Raw genomic sequence first — 19,938 nt, forward strand, 5'->3', positions numbered from 1 at the left:
ACCCGTCCATTCGCATTTCGGGTTTGGGCGGGCTTGGACGTCAATTCGTTTGCGCCTCCTGCGTCGACGGGCTTGGGTGGCTTAATGGGCCTCCAGGTCCGCCCAGGACCAAGTCCAGGCCCCCGGTAGAAATATCTCGCGCGGTTTGGTCTGCCTGTTGGCGGTTGCCACCTCCACCAATGAACTGATCTCAACCGTTTTTCCAATAACCAGGCAAGAGAGGGAGGGTGTGTGGAGTGAAAACAGTTGAAAGCCGCCGCAGATACCATTAGTCCACCATGTTATCTTTCTCTTGGAGTTGGAGGCAGAGTCTCACGCTATCGCCTTCTCCATTTGATTTCTCCAACAGACCGGATCGCAACAGAGCCGGTCCTTCTCTTGTTGTCCATGCCAGCGCAGAGAACAACGACAACGGTGAGGACGGGAAGAAGAAGAATAAGAAGGTGGTGATTGTTGGCTCTGGTTGGGCCGGCCTCGGTGCAGCTCACCATCTCTGCAAGCAGGTCCTCCTTCATCTTCTGCTTCCTTTCGATCGTTGAGATGAATATGTGAGTTTAGATTGTGTTCAGTTGGTGATTGTGCAGAATACCGACGTTTGACTTCGAAGGGAGTGCCTTTCGTGTTTTTTTTTTTTTTTGGTCCCCTTCTTTTTCAGGGTTTCGATGTGACGGTTCTTGAAGATGCAGACGATTATGGCAGTCCCGACTCAATTGGTATACAAGGTACTTGAAACGGCTCTTTTCCGTGAACAGGATTTCGTTGGTTCTTCTTCTGCTTTGTTGATGTGTTGGTATGGCAAAGTGCCTATGCGAATCTCGTAGCTGCTAATGTAGGACCAGATTAGACTAGTGGAAACTGTGAGTTCATAAGGTAATTCTGCTAAAGGCAGAGATGTTGTAATTATGTCATCTCCCCGTTTCATGTGAGCATTCACCAAGGATGATCGAAAGTTGATGAGCTCCAACTTGTCCTTTCCATGGTCGAGCTAGCAAAATGACCTTTCGAATTGCATCATGCGCAGAGGTGTCTCCCACAACTTAGTAGTTGGAAAAAGAAACCACACAGAGTTCTTTTGAAAGTAGTTGAAAAAGAAACCCAACAGAGTTCTTTTGAACACGCAGGCTTTTGGTACCCTTACCAGAACATCTTCAGCCTCGTCAATGAGCTTGGGATCAAGCCCTTTACAGATTCGATGAAGTCTGCTCTCTATTCACGTGAGGGGCTAGAGGTACTTGAAATATCTTTTCCATTTAACATTCCAAGCGCGTGAAAACGATGATAAGAAAACTACTTTTAGTATGTTTGGGATGGTGAAGTTTCTGCATATCTTATGCTAGTGAATGGAACCATTCTCAGTCACATGTGGCACTGGCTTCTCTGCTGTCAAATTCTGGTAGCCGTGATTATGACAAGTGCATAAGTCTTGCATATCTGGAGAGCCTTAGTTTTAGGTTTCTCAATGTGAAATTTATACTCATGCAGGTTGAGTTTCCGATATACCAAGATCTGCCTCAGTTGCCTTCTCCCTTGGGAGCCTTAGTTCATACTCAAGTACTCATCATGATGAAGCTACACGACACTGTCAATATATATCAAAGCATGACCAAACGAGTAACTCTGGTGATGCTAAATTATTCTTTGTGACATGCAGTTTTTTCGACTGGACTTGGTGGATAGACTGACGTCAGTTTCTCTAATGGCTGCAGGCATGTTAAGGCTTCTCAGTCAAGTATTGGATTGCATGACTTGTTTTGCAACTTCTCAATGCAATGGTTTTGCTGTATCTGTACCTGATTATAGATGATATTTCCTCTTAATGCCAGTGTTTTGTTATTCAATCAGGGATAGTTAAATGCAAAAACTTCTACAACTAAGGCAATAGATCATGCCAAGAATTTCCAAGGAGAATTCGAGTAAATTGAAGCATATAGCATGGCATATATGTGAACAAATTAATGAAGAAACAACTTGATTTGATTGCCCTATTGTAATTTCCTCTTCGATGAACAATGGAAAAGTAAATGAAGCATGTGATACGCTGCCAAGTCTTATAAATTTAATTTCACCGTGATGCGTTGGCTGATAAACATTATGACTGTGGATTGCATAGTTCCATATGTGTGAGTTGTGAAGAAATTTCTAGCTAGTTATTGTAGGACAGAAGTGGAGAACCTTTCTTCATTTGTAGTATTTACAGATGGATCTCCCTTGACTTCTATCCCTCTTCCCACCCCCAACTTACAAGTGAGCAGCAAACCAAGAGAGTAAAGTCAGCATCAGATTAAATTTGCCAGTCCTGTAGGATTGTTTTTGATAAGATCGTCAATAGCATTTGGTTACTAGTCTTATGACTTTTGCCGAATCTCATCCTCCTATCACAGCTAATGTGTGCATCATGCTTGCAGTGGTGGACTTTGACAACACTGATACTGCCTGGAGAAAGTATGATCCAAGTAAAGATCCAACACATTCGTTAAAAGAAAATCTGTCTATGGATGAACTTCATCACTAGCCAAAGTTCATAAGACAAATTCTTACGATATATTCAACTGGTAGTTACTGCCAGGGAGCTTTTCAGACAGTTTGGCTTCTCAGAGAAGCTCTATCAGGATGTATTTCGTCCAATGCTTCAAGTGGGTCTCTTTGTGCCACCGGAGCAGTGCAGTGCTGCTGCAACTCTGGCAATGCTATATTACCTCATCCTTGCTCACCAGGTCTTTTGGTTCTCTTCTCTAGACCTCGTTTGTAATTACATGCACTTGATCATGGGCAGTTCAATATGACAGCTGGCAGCTAGGGAACCATGAGATATCTCCTATTATGTGAAGTTTCTGGAAAAGAAGAAGAGGCAATTTGTCAGCGATCTTGGCCTATTGAATGTGCAGCATTGGTGCAATTATAGTCAAGATGGATGATGTGGTCCTTTAACCAGGATTTAACTGAGTGTCTGCACCAGGCCGTCCTGACGGACAATGGCGTTCATGTTTATGAAATGGGCACATCAAAGTGTAACACTCTCCTTTTGTCTTGGATGCAGAAAGATTTTGATGCTGTGTGGTGTCGGGGGACAGTCAAAGAAACAATCTTCAAGCCGTGGAAGGATATCATGAGGACTCAAGGTTGTGTGTTTTTAGAGGGTCGAAGCGTGACAGACATAATGTTCGATGAGGTGACAGGCTGCATATCACGAATAGCTTGTGGGGGAGAAAGCCTTAACGCAGATGCATTCATTCTAGCTGTCAGAATCTCCACGATTCAGGATATTATCAAGAACAGGTGATTCTTGTTCTCTCTCCAAAAATTTGGTAGTCAAAACAAATTAGTTATCTTGACTTTTAGCATATATGGCTCCTTTCCTCATTCAATGCGCAATTCTTTGCTTCTGTCCTATTGTTGGCCATAACAAGCTGACCCTGCTAATATTACTGAACTCTTCACTCTTAAAGATGAGCGAAAATTTCTATGTCGAAGAGCTAGTCAAATATGTTTTACTTTGTGAAACTTGGTTCTATTTGCTCTCAAAATCACTGATACTTGAGATAATAATGCGTATTCTTTCGCTAGTATAATTTAGAGCAAGTCTATACATGCTGGATCTCTGATTTTAGCGTTACATTCTTCTGTGATTCTTTTTAACTTGATGTCGAGTTCTGTGTAGCTCAGTATTACGCACAAGGAATGAATTTCTGAAAGTCATGAACTTGGCCAGTGTTGATGCACTCAGTGTCAAGCTTCGACTTGATGGGAAAGTAAGTGCTTACAGATTTCTTCGTCCTAAAATCTCCAGCTTTCTGCTAACATTACCCAATAAAGGGGAGGAAATACGGACAGTCAATAAGTGAATCAGGAAAACTTGTCCACCCTCAGTGTTGCATCCTGCCTTTGAAATGTTATGACAATTTAGAGTCCTTACATGATTAAGAAAGGTCTCCGTGTATTTGGTGATTTCTTGTTATAGCTAAATACGTGTATGTTATGAAGTATAGTAAAACTCTTGTGCATAGTAATTACTAGGAACTAAGCTGTTTCGGTCCAGATTATGCTCATTCTCTTCGGGGTGTCTTGGAAAGCTGTTGATATTTTGTTCCTCCCTTGTAAGGGGCTAAATGCCTTCTAATGACAACTAATGAGAGGTTATGTAAATCGACATATATCAGGTTACCCTTCCCAATGCGACCAATGTTTGCTCTGGGGATGACAACTGCTTTGGATGGACCTTCTTCGACTTGAATGCACTCCACGACGAGCATAAAGGCAATCCTATGCAAGTCATACAATCGGATTTTGTGAGTATTAACGTATCTTTATTTGTCTTAGGTGGGGCAATTTTTGCGACAGTGATTATCGATGAAATAATGAACTTTCCCTGGTTCATGCAGTATTATGCCAATGAACTGCTGGTGCTCAAGGATGAGCATTTAGTTGGGAAAACTATGTTGTACCTTGCTGATGTTGTGAAGGAGTTTGGGAATTCTACTGTGGTGGATAGGGAAATTAGTAGATTTCCAAAGTCCTTAACTCATTTCTTCCCAGGTAGCTCTTCAATAGCTTTATGCTATTGGTTTCTTTAATGCAGCTGATGCTAGACCTTTTTCTCATGGTAGATCTCACGGTACAGATGGCTAGAGAATTCAACAGATTGGGTTTGCACCATCAGAAGATGAGAAATCTTCTGAAATCTCTTCTGCAATTAATGAACTTAAGAAGATGCTTTTGGTTTTGGATACCTCTTTTATCCACGATAAATAAAGTTTTCTGCTGTTCATCTTCCTTGTATTATAGGTTCGTATGGTTACATGATGCGTGGTTCTACATCTTTCCCAAACTTGTTCATGGCCAGAGACTGGATTGTCAACCGTCATGGTTCATGGTCACAGGTTTTTGATCTGCCACTGTTTCTTGTTTCTTCCGATTTAAGATTCAACAGCAGACGATAATGACGATGGACCCGTCACGGTTGTGAACAGGAGAAGTCTTACGTCACGGGGCTCGAAGCCGCCAACCGTGCAGTGGACTATCTCGAATATGGAAACTTTGCTAAAATCATACCTGTGGAGGAAGATGAGCAGCACATCCAAGCACTTCGCGGCCTCAACCGACGCTTCGGCGAGATCAGAGCTCAACTCCCGCTGCCCAGTAACTTCCTTTGGTGAAAGCATTTTGTTATGCTTAGTCTCTTTGAATCCGATAGATCACCAGTGAGCCTGAAACATACTTGTTCAGTGAGAATAAAGATTTGGTGTGTCCTATACAACTCCAATGACAGCTAGAAAGAGTTGATGACCGCCTTAGCAAAGTTTTTCACTCAATAATTGAGAAATTTTGTGGATGTCATACGATCCTCAATCATGTCACTCTTGTACTTACGAGTACTAAGTTTGAGATCGAAAATTACATCTTTGAAGGCGAATCAAGTGATTCTAATTTGCTTATTTCTATCAGCTTGCGCTAGATTAACCCTCTAAATGGCTATAACTCTCCTTAATTTTATCGAGTTAGACGAAAAATGACCTCAACAGAACTAATTAACCGAAACAACAAATGGAATGAATGAAAGTTGTTACTTATTGAAAAATGCAAAAGCGAAAACATAAGATTGTCCGTTTGTAAACAAAATAAGGATAATGTACTCAACCACTTTATATTATTTTCTGTCCATTTTAAACAAACTGCGTCTCCTCTCTTCGACTTGCTAGCGTGCTCAAGCTGATTTTTATAAATAAAACCAGTTCATTTCACTCTCCATTTTGGAGCCACACATCCCCGAGCAGGAAGCCCGACCCGGTTCATGTTGTGGACATGACATTCTCGACAGAACTGCCTGAGAGAGTCCGTGAATAGAGTGTCTTGGTACACTTTGAAGCTGCAACTATAGAAGACCAACATGTCAGCTTCACTTCGGACGACCACAAACTAGGTGTTTCTGCGGCCCGACCGTGTTTCGGATGGCCATGTTTAACGTTACGAAATTCGATGCCTCTGGCTGCTATAGCAATAACGAATTCGTGGCAAAAGTATTAAAAAAAGTCATAAACGTTTTATATTGGTATCAATACAGTCATAAACATTTCAATTAGATCAATTTAATCCTAAACTTTCTTGTATTGATACCAATTCAGTTAATCCGGCCAATTTTGATCGAAATCACTGACGTGATCGCCAACGATGCCATATAGGACGGCCGGCGCCGACATGGACATTTTTCAATAATACATATTTATTTTAGATCAATATGGTTGCCTCACTCTGGTGAGGGCGACCTTCGCCCAACCCTCTCCAAGCATCGCTCGGTCACCGACAAAAAGGAAAGCTAAAATAGAAAAAGGAAAAAAAAATAAGGGATGAAAATGCCCTTGACCATATTGAAGGCCATGTCCTTATTTGAGATTGTCATGACCACTTCAAGTCTTTATTTGAAATAAAGTTTATTTCAGACCTTTATTTGAGATAACGAGAGGACTTCGGACTCTTATTTAAAAAAATATCCATTTCAAGCCTTCACTAAATTTTTCCTTAAAATAGAGAATGCTGACTCCCATGGCCTTCTCTTGTAAATCATCCGGAATGCGTTTCCAATTTGCTTGAGTTGGCTCTTAGTTGACTTTGTTTGAGAGACAAGCTGAAAGGTAAGTTCTTTTTTCATGTACTATTCCGTAGGGGTGAGTAGATCGGATCAACCGGACCAAGAATTGCCTGGACCGGTGATCCGATTCCTGGTTCTAGAGGGTAGCAGTTCGATTTTCGGTCCTTAAAATTAGAATCGATGGCCAGGCAGTCCAGTTTCCGGTTCCGGGAATACAGGATCGGACCGGTCAGTTTTAGTTTGTTTTTTTAATTTTTTAAACGTACTCTCAAATCTAATATTTCCTTCTTTCTTGTCCAAACTTTCTTCCCGTGGCCTCTCTCTCTCTCACATCTCACGCAGTCACGCCTCGCCCTTCTTTCTTTCCCAAATCGTCGCCTCTCTGCTCGAAGGTTACCCGTGCTTTCCTATGACAAGTGTGAAATTGAAGGTGACGCAAACATTTGCTGTTGCCATCTCTCACTATCGGTTACTTCTTCGTTCTCATGATTCGGGATGTTCTAATACTTCTTTATCTGCTCTTTTCACAGTAACATCCCCTTAACATTTACAGTAAATCCTTATTGCTCCCGTTACATGTGAAGAGATTAAGGAGGTATTGTGGTTCCATGAATGGGAATAAGCACTAGGATCAGATGGCTTTTTGGTATTCTCTTATATTTTTGCTTGGATTGTTATCAGTAAAATTTTCTGTGATGCAATGTCTTGTTTCTTTTCCTCTTCGAAGCTATTGAAGAAAATAGATTCGACAGCAATTGCTCTTGCTGATTCAACAACCGCTTCTGCAATTGTTGATTTTAGGCCTATATCTCGATGTGATGTTATTTATAAGCGAGTTACTAAGATCCTAGCTTCCAGATTGAGTAAGTTTTACCTCGTTTCATTAGCATGAATCATAGGGATGGTACATCTCCAAGGTGCTTGATTGAGGCTGATAAGAGCTTGTCTTATTGAATTTGGATTCCCTTCTATAGATTCTGCAAGCAATAGGTGTGCTAGTTTCTTTACTGATTTGGATCAATCACGCAGTCACTGTAACACCCCCATTTTGTAGTTCGAAATAAACAAGAACTGGGCAAAATAAATTAAAAAGCTTATTCATCCGATGGAAGAAGAGAGTGATTTAGATAAGCTCCAGAAGCGACTAACAGCCCGAGGAGTGGGCGGTGACCGCGAGACAACTTCTGGGAGTTCGACTCGTTGACAAGATTCCGGCCCAATTGAAGAGGCCGAAACAAACCAGGTTAGTGGATGGATCCTCTCCTTCCACCACCAGCCGAAGGCCCATGAAGGCAAGGCCAGATTTACTCAGTTTAATAACAAGAAAATGGGTCCAACTCTCTTAAGATGAAAACAACCCAAAAATTTGAGAACAAAAGGGTGAAGGAGGAAGTGTGGTCGAGCAGTAGCTTCCTCGAGGGTGTCACTGGCGAGAATTCTCCATTTTCCTCTGGTTGCTCATCGTTTGGCAGGCATTCGACGACTCTGAAATAGTCGGAGAGCTCAAGCCAGACGCATGGCAAAAACTGAGGCAAGTTTCTCTTCTAAAACACTTGCTAGCTTTCACAACGCGATTCAGTTTCGGTAGGCCGAGGGATGCGCCGATGCGGGGGTGGTCTCGGCCGTGGGTTAGTGGGTAGTCTTGGTGGTAACAATAGATAGCTCTTGCGGTAGTGGTTTTTGTCGAGACGGTTGGATCACAAAATGCGTAATCCGATTCTGGTTGAGGTGCCGAAGAGTGGGTTTTTGTGGGTTTGGATATCCGGAGTCGAGAAGGGGGAGGGTGTACGACTGTTTCGAACTTGGATGCATGCTGATGTTTTAAGCTGCGTTGAACTCACTAGGCGTTGAGCATGAGATTGGGGCGACAGATCAAGAAAAGCCGAGGGGGATTAGCCGGCCAAGAGAGAGAGAGAGAGAGATTCGGCGAAGGTGGCAATGTTGTGCTAATATTTTTACTGGAATTTTCTTGTTTTGATTTTGAATTAGTCGATCGTCCGAGCTGGTTGGTACGGTGAGTGATGTCTGTGGATGAAGGGTGGACAACGTGGAGGCCGAGAAGCCCAAATAGCGAGGTCTATGATGGGAATTTATTTGTTGGTTGTTTTGTTCGTATTAGTCGAATTCTTGATTTTACTTTATCAAGCTGATTAAGCCGCGATTGGCGAGGATAGGGTCGAATTGAATCGTGCGAGAATACTTGCTTGTGTGTGATAGCTGGTATTGGGAATACGACATGTATAGTCTCGTAGTCATGGGACTCTGCGTAGTGATGATTAGAGAGACGCACTAATCGTGTACGTGTACGTGTCCGGTCTCTCATATCCTAAATATAAACCAACCGAGCTTTCGTGATAACGAGCTTCGTGCTTAAATGTATACCTTATGGAGTTTATGGGAAGACCTTGCTGTGTGATTGGGTGGTCCTATTGTGTGACTGGACCCGTCTCTGAGGCGATACGATATGTTATAGAACCCCGCTATGTGATCCGGGTAATCCCGTTGTGTGATCTAGGCGGTCCTACCATGTAATCTGGACCAGTTTTTGTTGCCATGCTATGTGATCCGGGTGGCCGTGTGATTTGGACCCGTCTCTGTTATGGTACGAGACGTTACATAATTCCGCATCGAAAAGTAACGAATTATGATGGTGTTGGATAATACGTCGTATGTATGCATGTTGATACTTGTACTTTGTATTAATGCCTACGCCCCGATTCCATTTAGTTAGGCAGCTTGAGTAAACCGAAAACTTGTTTACCTTGTGTACGGGTGTTATCTGTCTTGGCCGTTATTGTAATTCATTGTCTTTGTTTGTCGGTGGTTTAGAATTGCAACTTGCTAAGTTATCTCACTCCTTTTCGTTGATATTTTTAAGTAAATGACAAGCACTTGTTAAGGTGTCGAATTCGAGGTTTCACGTCGGGCGATATCAAAAGAGGAGGATTAGCGGGGTCAAATCGTTACAGTCAACACATTTTCTTATTCTTTGAATCTATCCTGTGACAGGTTATCGGTCCCATTGAACCGCTTGGGAACCGAATCGAGAACCGCTCACCCCTACTATTCCACAGATGGTGAAATTTCCTCTCTACTCACTAAAGACTCCCTCTCGGATAGCTGCAAGTTGCATTTTAAACCGAATCACTATTTACTTCCCCCAGTTTGTGTTGCCATAGAGGTGACTGTTGTAGGAAAGAGGCAGAAATCACTTCGAACACAAACTATATCTTTCTCGGAGATGTTGACAAAATGGTAGGATTTTAACTGCATACCAACATACCATTCGACTAAATAGACCGCGATATCGATATGCGTACAACCGGCAGGCAGTTCTCTGTCAAATTCGCAGCAACAGAAACCAGCTTCACTGGTCACTTGGTGGGAAAAAAAGCAACTATGATGCTGTGAGAAGACCGACTTGGATTCACAATTACAATCAACTTGAATTTTGCAAGACAAGACGTAGGAAGCGGCCATCTATGGTTGGTCATTCCACTGGTGATAAGCAGGGCCGCAATCCTGCAGATTGGGGCTGATCGAGAACCGGAGCCATCTCCTTTTCTCCACGTACCTAAGGAAGGGCTCCAGAACAAGCCCGATCATCACCGCCACAAGGCTGATCCCCATGACCTTGTTCGGTGCTAGAGCCACGACCACGAGGAGAAGCGCGGTAGGGGGTATGCACATGAGAATCGACCCGACTGTCCCGACCGGTATCCTGTAAGGCCTAGAAGCCGCTGGCTGCTTCACCCTCAACTTCACAAAGGCCGTGAACTCCATGATCATCCCAAAGCAGTACAAGAAATTCTCTGCAGCTACTATCTCCTGGAAGCTCAGCCAAGAGAGCATGATGACACCCGATGCCGAGAACAATATCCCGGTGAGCGGAGTCCCGTGGCGGGAACGCTTGGCGAAGAACTCGGGAAGCATACCATGCTCCGCCATGCCGAGCAGTTGGAACGAATCGCTGCTCATCTCGGCCAGAAACATCCCCATGTTGGAGAGAGCGGAAGCGGCTTGGACCCAACTCCGCAGCCAGACACCTCCGAGGATCTTCGCAATGTCCGAGAAGTACCCGTCAGACCACAGCTCGCGCTCAACAGGGATGGCTCCAGTCCCAATCAGGAGAGGGAAGAAGTACCCGAGGACGACCAAGATGAGAGCGTAAAACAAAGCTCTCGGGAGCGTTTTGCTCGGGTTATCTACTTCGCCAGTGAGAGTACTGATGGAGTCCCAATAATTGAGGTTCCAAAAGAGAGTGTTTAAGTACAAACCCCAATTGACATTGCCAAGATCTACCATCAACCACCGCGAAGGTTTCAGACGAGGAATGGCCACCAGTCCCATGACCACAAAAGGAAGAAGGGATATCACTCCCAACAGTATAGCAACCCAACCCACTATTGTCAAACCCCTGTAACTCATATAAGTCAGCACAAGAGTCAGCACAAGCACAGCTACAGTTCTAGGAAAACCGCCTTCGAGAGCCGGGACTGCCGATTTAAGATAGTCCAAGAAGAGAACAGGGTACAACGCATTGTCGATAACGCCACTCAGCCATTTCATCCAGCCCTGTTGGAAGCCCCAATAGGGGCCTAAAGCCGATGAAACCCAAACTACATAGCCTCCATTTTCAGGAAACATGGTGCCCATCTCCGCAGTTATCAGAGCCTCAGGGATGCTCCATATAAGTGGGAATATCAAGAAACCGAGGACGGCTAAAAAGGGACCTGCGGCTTTCACACTGTCCTCTACACCAAATGGACCCCCAGAGACTTCATAAAAGATGAGGAAAACAAGAGGTATGATTGAAACCTTTTGGAATTTCTCCAATGTTGGGGATGATTCGCCCCCCAATGATGTGTAGTCCAAGACACCATTGTCTCCCGGCATGGGAGAAGTTTGCTTTGAAGTCGGATTTCTCTGTTTCTGCAAGCAAAATTAAGGAACATTGAAGGTCTTAAAAGAATGTGGGCTGAGTTGATTCCTTCAGTGAAGGGCAAAAAGCACACCTTACTGCAGTACATGTTGAGCATCCTTACCCACACATTTGCGCTTCGTATTCATTAATCATATAAAATTCAAGTATGTGAGCTAGCTGCTTCTCAATACAGATAGACTTTCTATGCTAAGCCGGAAAATTTTTACACCTTCATTTATGCAATGAAAAGTCATTCGACGTACACTACTAAGCTCTTTTTCTCACTTTCTCCAACTATGATCAGGTTCATGTTCAAGCAAAATCTGAGTAATGGTTACCCATTGAAACAACACAACTAGTGCAGAGAATGCAGCCACGAAGAGTGCATCTTATCAACTAAAGAAAGAAACCCATTTTCTCCTTTTGGCCAAAAAGAAAAGAAACCCATTGGGCGGCACAAAATTGAACACCTGAATCTTCTCCGTTTGCACAGAAAAGACGGCAATTTTAAACACGAACTCTGAAAATCAGAAGAGAAGGGCTTTCCTTGTAGCAACCACAATACACAAAAGAACCAAACCAGATACCAAAGAACAGTCACCTCTCGATTTGTGTTGCCAAAGCCAGCAAAATCAGACCTTTAGGAGGCGATCACAAATCTAATGGCGAACATGCGATTGAACGAACGAGGAGATAAAAAATTGCAGCTAAATGACATCAATATTACCGACCATTATAGGAGGAGGAGGAGAGAGAGAGTTTTGCAGCAGCAAGAAGAAGCGGTGACGATGAGCAACCAAAGCAACATGTGTCAACCATGCAGGCAAAAGCGAATCCGAGAGATCCCAACACGTGCGCCTCCAGGACCGAGCCCTCCGTCACGTGCCCAAGACCCACATGCGCCAATCGCGATCGCAGACTCGCTCCTCGAACCCCATCGCGGGAAGCCCCAGCCCGAGCCCGAGCACATTCAGTTCGGCTTTAGAGGGATGAGAGAAGAAAGGCAGAGGAGGAAATAAGTTGCTGGCGAAGTTTTCTACGAGAAGGTTTTGCGATGAATCCAACAGGGTTTTACTTCTTTTTCCTCCCGCTTTTCGCTCTAATCTATCGTCCAGAGACTCATTTCTTTTTCACTTTTTCCATTTTGGTCCGCCCGCTGCACCCAATGCCTCACCGACGCGCGTGTAATCACTCTCTCTCTCTCTCTCTCTCTCTCCCCCCTGCTGTATTACCCCTGCTGGGCCTGTTCACCTTCTATTCCATCCTTCGCAGAGAGAGAGAGAGAGATAGAAGAGAGAGATCATACTTACAACCTCCATTCTGTGGACACCCCAAATCGAAAACCGCTTTAAAATCAATTAATGTAAGGCGCCCACACACGCACAGACTCTGACTCTCTCTCTCTCTCTCTCTCTCTCTCTCTCTCTCTCTCTCTCTCTCATCAGTCATCGTCATCCCCCAGCCAAAATAAAAATCACTTTTTTTTTATTTCAGTCTCCTTCTAGATTCCTCTCACTTACTCACTACTGCTGCTAACCCACCCTTCTACTTTTTGTGTTTGCCCATAATCACGTTCTTTGATTACTGCCTCCCTCCCTCCTCTCCACGAAGATTCACCATAATCTCCCCCCAATTAGGAAGCAATCTCGCAATTCCATTCCCGTTCAAATTCTTCTTCTCGCGATCTCTCCCTCTCTGCGGCGCGCTGGGTTTCCATCTCAATGGATCCTCCCATAACTACCAAGACCCACCAGTCCTCCGCCCTCGATCACACCTTCCTCCACCACAACGGCTTCGCCACCGCCGCCCAGCTCGAAATCTCCGACATCGAGATGATCGCCTTCCAGTCCGTCACGTACACCAGCCTCCGCGACCTCCTCCCCTCGTCCCCGCCCCTGCCGTCGGCCGCCTCCCCGACCACCAACTCCAGCTGGTACGAGATCCCCATCAAGAACCCCCTCGTCAAGCACGCCGCCCTCGCCTACCTCCAGCCCATGTCGTCGCCGCCCGAGGTCGGCGACAAGGGCCTCCTGGGCAAGCTGAAGGACAGCTGCGGGTGCTTCTGCTGGCTCGGCGACATCTTGTCGCGGGTCCTGAGGGAGGTCTTCGGGAGCTTCCTCTGCGACGACGACAGAGGGTGGTTCGAGTACATCGAGGACGACGAGGAAGATGAAGATACAGAGAAAATCGACTGAGCAAGGTTCCCTTTTTTTTTTTTTTTTGGGTTCGCCAGGAGAGGAGTTTCGTAGGTTTGACTGGTGGATGAGATGGAATTGTACATCAATAGTGAAGATTTTTTGCTGTCAGTGGATTCTTTTGTAAGTAATAAAGAAGTTCTAAACAGGAAATTAATAGACTTGTTCTGATTCGGCGGCTCTATTGGGCTGGTTCTGTTCGTCTGCTTCTCGAACGAACGTCTTGGCGAACTCGTGAGCTGTAAACATTTTACGCCGTTGCTGCTGTTCGGCGATTAAAATACAATCCTTGGGTCGAATCATTCTCATATCGTACGCACAGGTGTTTAACGACCGAAACTGACTCAAAGATTTGGTTTCCACGTCATCTTGCATCTGGTTGTCTCTTTGATTTCTTAATTGTGCATTGGCGCCAGATAATCACCAAGGACTCGTCTTTTTGTCTTTCGAACAAAACGCTGACACCCGTAAGAGCATATCTGGCCACGGCAGAAGGAGCATTAAGAAAGATATTTACTTTTGCGTTTCTGACGAGGACGGTCGGTCAATACGGTTGACTTCCGCTGCTTCAACATGGTTTTCCCAAGGGCCCTGACGTTCAGGTGAAGGCTGGTTTTTTTTTTTTGGTTTTTGGTCAGAAAAGGTGAAGGCCGGTTGAACGAACCGTGAATCTGAATCAAAGCGGTGCTGGCAAAAGGAAAATGCAAGCTTCCACGCGCCCGAGGGAGCGTGCGTGCGCTCGCAGAGTCTCTCATTCTTTTTACTTAAAAAGACGATGGGGAAAAGACGCATCGTCATACGTGGCGTAGTTGATCCATCTCTCTCCGCCGCCGAACACGTACAAGATTGATTTTGCTCTTAGAGATCTTGATCATTTGTCTGTTCTGTCAAAGTCCCTTGTTAAGCTCTCTAAGCGTAGGATTCTTGAGAAAGACAGTAGAAATGGGGATTTCCCGCATTCACAACAGGCAAGGCCCGTTCCTGGGTGGCATTCGCGTGCGACTTGGTTTCCCCGGATCGAGGAATCTGTCGCTGTCCCGTCGACAAATTACAGGCGCCTGTCTCGAGCGTCCACTGACACTTTGGTTTTGTTTGAAGATGGGACGGACAAAGACAGCCATGTTCGAAGGAATCAAGAGCAGAAGGAAAGGGAGAAAAGTCGCGAGGCTTGCGAGATTTGTTCGTGGGCTTCATGGCACGAAGACGAAAGCCTGGTCATGGCCCGAACGGGTGTGGTTGGTTTGACTGTTCGGTCTATTTATCTATTAAGGCGAGAAACGGACCGAGCCCAAGGCCCGTTTGCCTATTGAGCAGGGTCAAACTACAAACCTCGCGGGGATGATACAAATGATCCTTCTACTTTGACTCAATATATTATGAATCTTTAATTTGTTCGATGTGACTTTTAAATTTTTTGTAAATGTTCAATCTAGCCCTTCTATTTTCTCAATCAACAAATCAGGTGTTGTTTAATGACGTGCATTATTATACTCTGAATTGGATTTTAAAAAAAATGATTAGTCAACATGTCCATATTTTTATCCATCTACTTTAGGAAAGGAAAAACAAACTCAAGGCGTTAAAATTTCCGTCATTATTTGCTGGCGCGGATGTTTTAATATTAATATTTTACATGGAAAACCCATGTGTAACTTTTTTTTATAGTCCATAGTTCAAATTTGACATATCGAAAGTTACATCGCGAGATTCCATTAACTTGAATCAATGGAAGGATGACATTAAATATTTTTTTATAGTTTAGTGATAAAGATTAAATATTTCTAATAGTTCATGAATCACATTAAACAAAATAAATATTCATGGATGACATTACACATTAGACCAAAGTTCAATGATTGTTTGTGTCATTTTCTTCATAATATAGGAGGCTCATTTATATAGTTTCCTCTATTGAAGTGTGAGTAAACCTAAAAAGGGCTGGTTAGTACAAGGGCGAGGACAACGGACAACAATTTGAAACGAATCGTCAGACTGGTTGTGGTGAAAGAATCTCGGTGATATCATTTCATAAGGCCGTCAACTCTTATCGATGGTAATCTCAACAATCCAATCGGATAGACTAAAAGATATTGAGCAAGTTGACCGTAGCTCAACCCAACTAGTTTAGCAAAAAATCAATGTAAAACGATGCTACATACCTAACTAGTGTCCACACCGTCACATTATAAAATCATTTTGTCATAACATGACATCTACCTAATGGTTGGATCAATCAAACGGGTGAATCGGATCAGTTTTAGCTTGTGTCATAAATGGTTCAACCTAAATTGACACATTAATATGTTTATGACCCATTTATTCGTAATATGAAGTTTTTGACGTATACCCGACTCGACCCATATTGCTAATACATTTTCATATTTATCCCAACCTAAGAAAACTTATTTCATAATTGCTAAAACACTTCTATGTAGTACAAATTCAATGGACAACTTTCATAATTTTTTTTAAAAAAATGATTTAAAAAAAAAAAATTCTTTTCCTTTTTCTACAATTTTTATTTTATTTTATTTTTTCTTTCTTTCCTTTCCTTTCCTTTTTTATTCTTGCTCCCCTCTTCGAACTTTGTTGAAAAAAAGAACAAGGAAAGAAAGAAAAAAACTAAAAAGAAATTTAAATAAAAATTATAAATAAATTTAAAAAAATCAAAAAAATAGTTATTAAAACTCTATTACTTGTTGGGTCTCTTAAGGTTCAACTTTCCCAAAGCCCATTTGAGCCCCAAAGTCCCTTGGAGAAAAATGTAGAGCATTTGGCAACCATTCTTAAAGGACTTTGGAATGAAAGTTGGCCTTGGCAAATGCTGAGCTAGAGCTTTTTTCTTTCAAAAATATCCTCACTTTTTCTTTTAAATTTCGATTTTGTTCCTTTTTTATTAAAAAATAAAATTACAAAAAAAGAAAATGAAACCCTAAGCTATCGGCGAGCCGGATCTCGCTCGTCGACAACTGTTCTTGAGCCATGCAAGCCCGGGCGATATCTTGTCAGGGGTCACGCGACCCGAGCCGCCCCTAGCCAAGGGTTGCTCATCCCTAGGTGGCTGTCGCCTTGGTCGTGCGACCTCCGGCAATGGCTGCCCGGGGTCCCGCAGCCTAGGTGACCATCACCGAAGGTCGCTCGATCCCTAGTGGCCTAGGCTAACTGTCGCCAATGCCGGATCTAGCTTGTCGGCCTTTGCCCTATGTTTGATTTTCCTTTTTTTTTAATTATAATTTATTTTAAAAAAATATTGAAAGAAAGCTCTTTTACAAATTTTTCTTGCCAAACACTAGTTAGGCCAAAATTGCTTTTCAAAGCATTTTTTTACCATATGTTATTTGCATTTCTCCAAAACACCTTAGGCAAAAGGTATTTGCATTCCCTCAAAGTCTATTTAAAAGTTAAACCAAACTCACCCTAAATAAGTTAAGTCCACCTCATAGTGAAAAGGGTAGAGGCCTCTTAAATGTGTTGTCTTAAGTGGGTTACGTTGTAAATGAGTTCACAATAGATCCATTTATAACCCACTTATTTTGACCTCTTTCTATTGTAAATTCATTATGATGCTAGCCTAAATTTGTTATGACCCATTTAAATGCTTATAGGTTATTGAATAGATATTGGACCATTTTAACAAGTCTACTAATGGTGTATAATTACTAGACATAACTTTTCCTTAATTCACATGATATGCATCTACATCTGCTTCTGCTTCAACACAGATAATAGAAGCCCCACTTCTCTTTCGGCACGTCAATGTCTCCAAGTTTTCAATGCTGAGCTGTTCCACGTGGCGGATTGATCACTACGTCCAATCGTCGGATTAGAAAAGCATAATTGCTCGACGAAGGAAAAAAAACGGTAGTTAGCATTAAATTTGCGTGCATAAGATTATCTGGAACGAAATGGGAAGGAACGTAAGGTCATCGCTCATCGGTAACAAAACAAATCATCACAGATGTTCATCGCTTCTCGTCTTGAGTACCAAAAGCACAGTACACAAAAGAAACGGCCAAAAAGGAGGAAAGTGGGAAAAGTTTGATCCTCCTAGCATTACTTTGTCAGTTCAAATTTGGAGTTTGATTCGAACAGGAAAAAAAAAAAAACTTGAGTTTGCTCTAAATTTTCAAGGTTGCAGTACTTGCAATTCCTCGGGGATGCTCTGCAGTGCCGGTCTCCACAACGACCTCCGGCGACCATCCTTTGCGAACGTCCTCCTCCACAAGAGATTCAGACTCTGCTCGCCGGACAGCGACTGCCCAGACGTCGCTGTCTGGTGCGTGGTTTTCTTCCTCCCGCTTCTTAGCGCTTCCAACATTTGCTTCAGCTCCTGCTTCCTCACCACCAGCTTCATCCTCACCGCCCCGTCCTCTCTCACCTGCGACACGGAGACATCCAGGCCTCCCGCTCTTGCCCTCGCGATCGCCTCGACCACATTGTGGTTGCTCCGCATGGACGTCGTCTTCGGGCTGCGATGCTTCGACTGGCGAGCATCTCTCTTTCCTTCTGCAAATGACTTCAACTCCATCGTCCTCCTCTCTTTCGCTCTGTCACCTTTGTCTCTGATCAGCCTTGTTTTTTTATTTCTTCCTCTGTTTGATATCAAGTAAGTTCGGTGCTCGCGACTTTATATACAAAAGGGCACCGAATCTTGAGGGGAAATGCAAGAAATGTATATAAGTCGGTTGATTAAGAAATTGGCTTATCTTTTAAGTTACATAACTGAGAATTTCCAATCATGAGATTGGTGGCCATTTGACTTTTCATTGGGGTGATGAAGCCCACAGAGGCCCATGCACATAACCCTCAGACCTGACTTGTCTCTAAAATTTGAAGCAATGATGTGATTATTCCGAGTGTCAGAGGATCGGCTCGGTGGTTAAACAACGGACTTATACATGAACTATGCACATACTTTAAGTTTCATCTCCCATGCCACCTCCAATTAATATAAACAAGTCCTTCGTTGAGCCAATTATTGGGGTGAGCATGGTTCCATGATAGAATCGGGAGCCGGATCGGCGGGTACGGATTCGGTTTTAGATTTTAGGATGTGCATAGAAGGTTTCAAGTTTCAAAAATTGTAAAATTGATTTCAACGGCAGGTTGAACCCGAAACAAGTCTTTATGTTTTTCTTATTCTATGTCTTCACGCGGTCTTGTGGTATTCCATGGTATCTGATAATTAATGTATAATCTGAAATCACTATTCTGAACTTTCATTTCTAATTATATCCATGGCTGAGGCTTTTACTTTGTTAATATTTCATAACATTCATGTATCTAAATATGAGTTACGGTCGGTAGATTGTAGTAGCAAATGGTGGTTATTAAAAAATACAGGTCGAACCTCGACCTACCCTCAAACCGCTCACTCCTAGCCATTTGTCTGGGTTTCAGATCATCTTACTTGATTTATTGCGAAGTTAGTGGGGGGTGTTGCATGAATTCGGGTTTACCCGATTAATATGGACCTCCTCGTGTTTTTAAGAAGAAAAGTCAAACGTGGTGTCAAAGTATGATTGTATTCACCGCCGGCTCACATGCAAATCGCCTGTTCTTGCGGCGATGGAGCCGATGAACTGCAACGCGCATACGTGTAAGAGAGGGAGATCATCTGCGCCTCATATTCTTTCTGTTGGATAAGCTGAAGTTTTGGTCATTAGGGCATGGACATTCCAAGGCACAAACTGACATTTTTGTCCAGTTTTTTTTTTTTTAAATATTTCCATAATAATACTGTCAATTATTTCTTATCGTAGATGCACACACGACTACCGCATGTTTTGTGTAAAACACTCATTAATTGAAAAATCGTGGCGTCAGAAATAACGACGTAACCGTCAGACTATCAGAGTAGTAGTTTTTTTTTTTTTTTTAATCACGGAGGCTCTATTTTTTTTAAATATAATTTCTTTCAAGAAATGCTGGAGAGGAAGGTCTTGATGATTGAGCGGGTGGGGCAGTGAGGGAGTATATGTGTTGCTGCAAATGTCAATGGTATGAGCTGTGCATCACCTGTCGTTCCTTTTTGATTTAGCGCGTTCTTCTTAACCAACATAACTTCCTATGATTCGGAATTTCAGGGGTTGGATCCTTCTTTATATGTTAGGGTTAACTATCCTTGCCGTCACCTAAATTCTTGATTAGGTTGCTGGGATGGAGACGTGTCTGGAGGGTGATGAGTGGGGGCGGCTGGTTTGGAGCACCGAGATCTTCTCCCACTAAGGAAAAAG

General features: G+C 43.2%; 3 protein-coding genes and 1 long non-coding RNA gene across 8 annotated transcripts; 3 read left to right on the forward strand and 1 right to left on the reverse strand.

Moving 5' to 3' along the window:
- Positions 1-54: 54 nt before the first annotated feature.
- Positions 55-5,165, forward strand: LOC115735887. 2 transcript variants are annotated; one of them, XM_030667316.2, is made up of 13 exons: positions 55-503; positions 656-722; positions 1,122-1,228; positions 1,483-1,551; positions 1,652-1,706; positions 2,406-2,453; positions 2,557-2,714; positions 3,038-3,276; positions 3,659-3,749; positions 4,158-4,286; positions 4,380-4,533; positions 4,783-4,877; positions 4,968-5,165. In XM_030667316.2, exons 1-13 carry the CDS (start codon positions 279-281, stop codon positions 5,151-5,153), a joined length of 1,623 nt encoding a protein of 540 aa, XP_030523176.1. In that variant the 5' UTR covers positions 55-278; the 3' UTR covers positions 5,154-5,165. The 2 variants fall into 2 exon arrangements, with proteins under 2 accessions (XP_030523176.1, XP_030523177.1); XM_030667317.2 differs by lacking the exons at positions 4,783-4,877; positions 4,968-5,165 and adding an exon at positions 4,619-4,754.
- A 3,792-nt stretch (positions 5,166-8,957) lies between these two features.
- On the forward strand, positions 8,958-18,382 carry LOC125312777. Its single transcript, XR_007196830.1, has 3 exons — positions 8,958-9,049; positions 15,711-15,717; positions 18,371-18,382. It is a non-coding gene; the product is annotated as an uncharacterized LOC125312777 (long non-coding RNA).
- LOC115735945 (probable polyamine transporter At1g31830) lies at positions 9,922-12,708 on the reverse strand. 4 transcript variants are annotated; one of them, XM_048272205.1, is made up of 3 exons: positions 12,109-12,708; positions 10,056-11,515; positions 9,922-9,943 (listed from the first exon to the last, which is right to left on the reverse strand). In XM_048272205.1, exon 2 carries the CDS (start codon positions 11,477-11,479, stop codon positions 10,064-10,066), a length of 1,416 nt encoding a protein of 471 aa, XP_048128162.1. In that variant the 5' UTR covers positions 11,480-11,515; positions 12,109-12,708; the 3' UTR covers positions 9,922-9,943; positions 10,056-10,063. The 4 variants fall into 4 exon arrangements, with proteins under 4 accessions (XP_048128162.1, XP_048128161.1, XP_048128163.1 ...); XM_048272204.1 differs by having other exon boundaries at positions 12,239-12,707; XM_048272206.1 differs by lacking the exon at positions 12,109-12,708 and adding an exon at positions 11,629-12,102.
- Positions 12,815-13,882, forward strand: LOC115735926. Its single transcript, XM_030667374.2, has one exon. The coding sequence runs from the start codon at positions 13,229-13,231 to the stop codon at positions 13,700-13,702; it is 474 nt and encodes a 157-aa protein (XP_030523234.1). The 5' UTR covers positions 12,815-13,228; the 3' UTR covers positions 13,703-13,882.
- Positions 18,383-19,938: the final 1,556 nt, after the last annotated feature.

This window comes from Rhodamnia argentea, chromosome 11, assembly GCF_020921035.1.
Source record: "Rhodamnia argentea isolate NSW1041297 chromosome 11, ASM2092103v1, whole genome shotgun sequence".
In the NCBI taxonomy this organism is placed as follows: domain Eukaryota; kingdom Viridiplantae; phylum Streptophyta; class Magnoliopsida; order Myrtales; family Myrtaceae; genus Rhodamnia; species Rhodamnia argentea.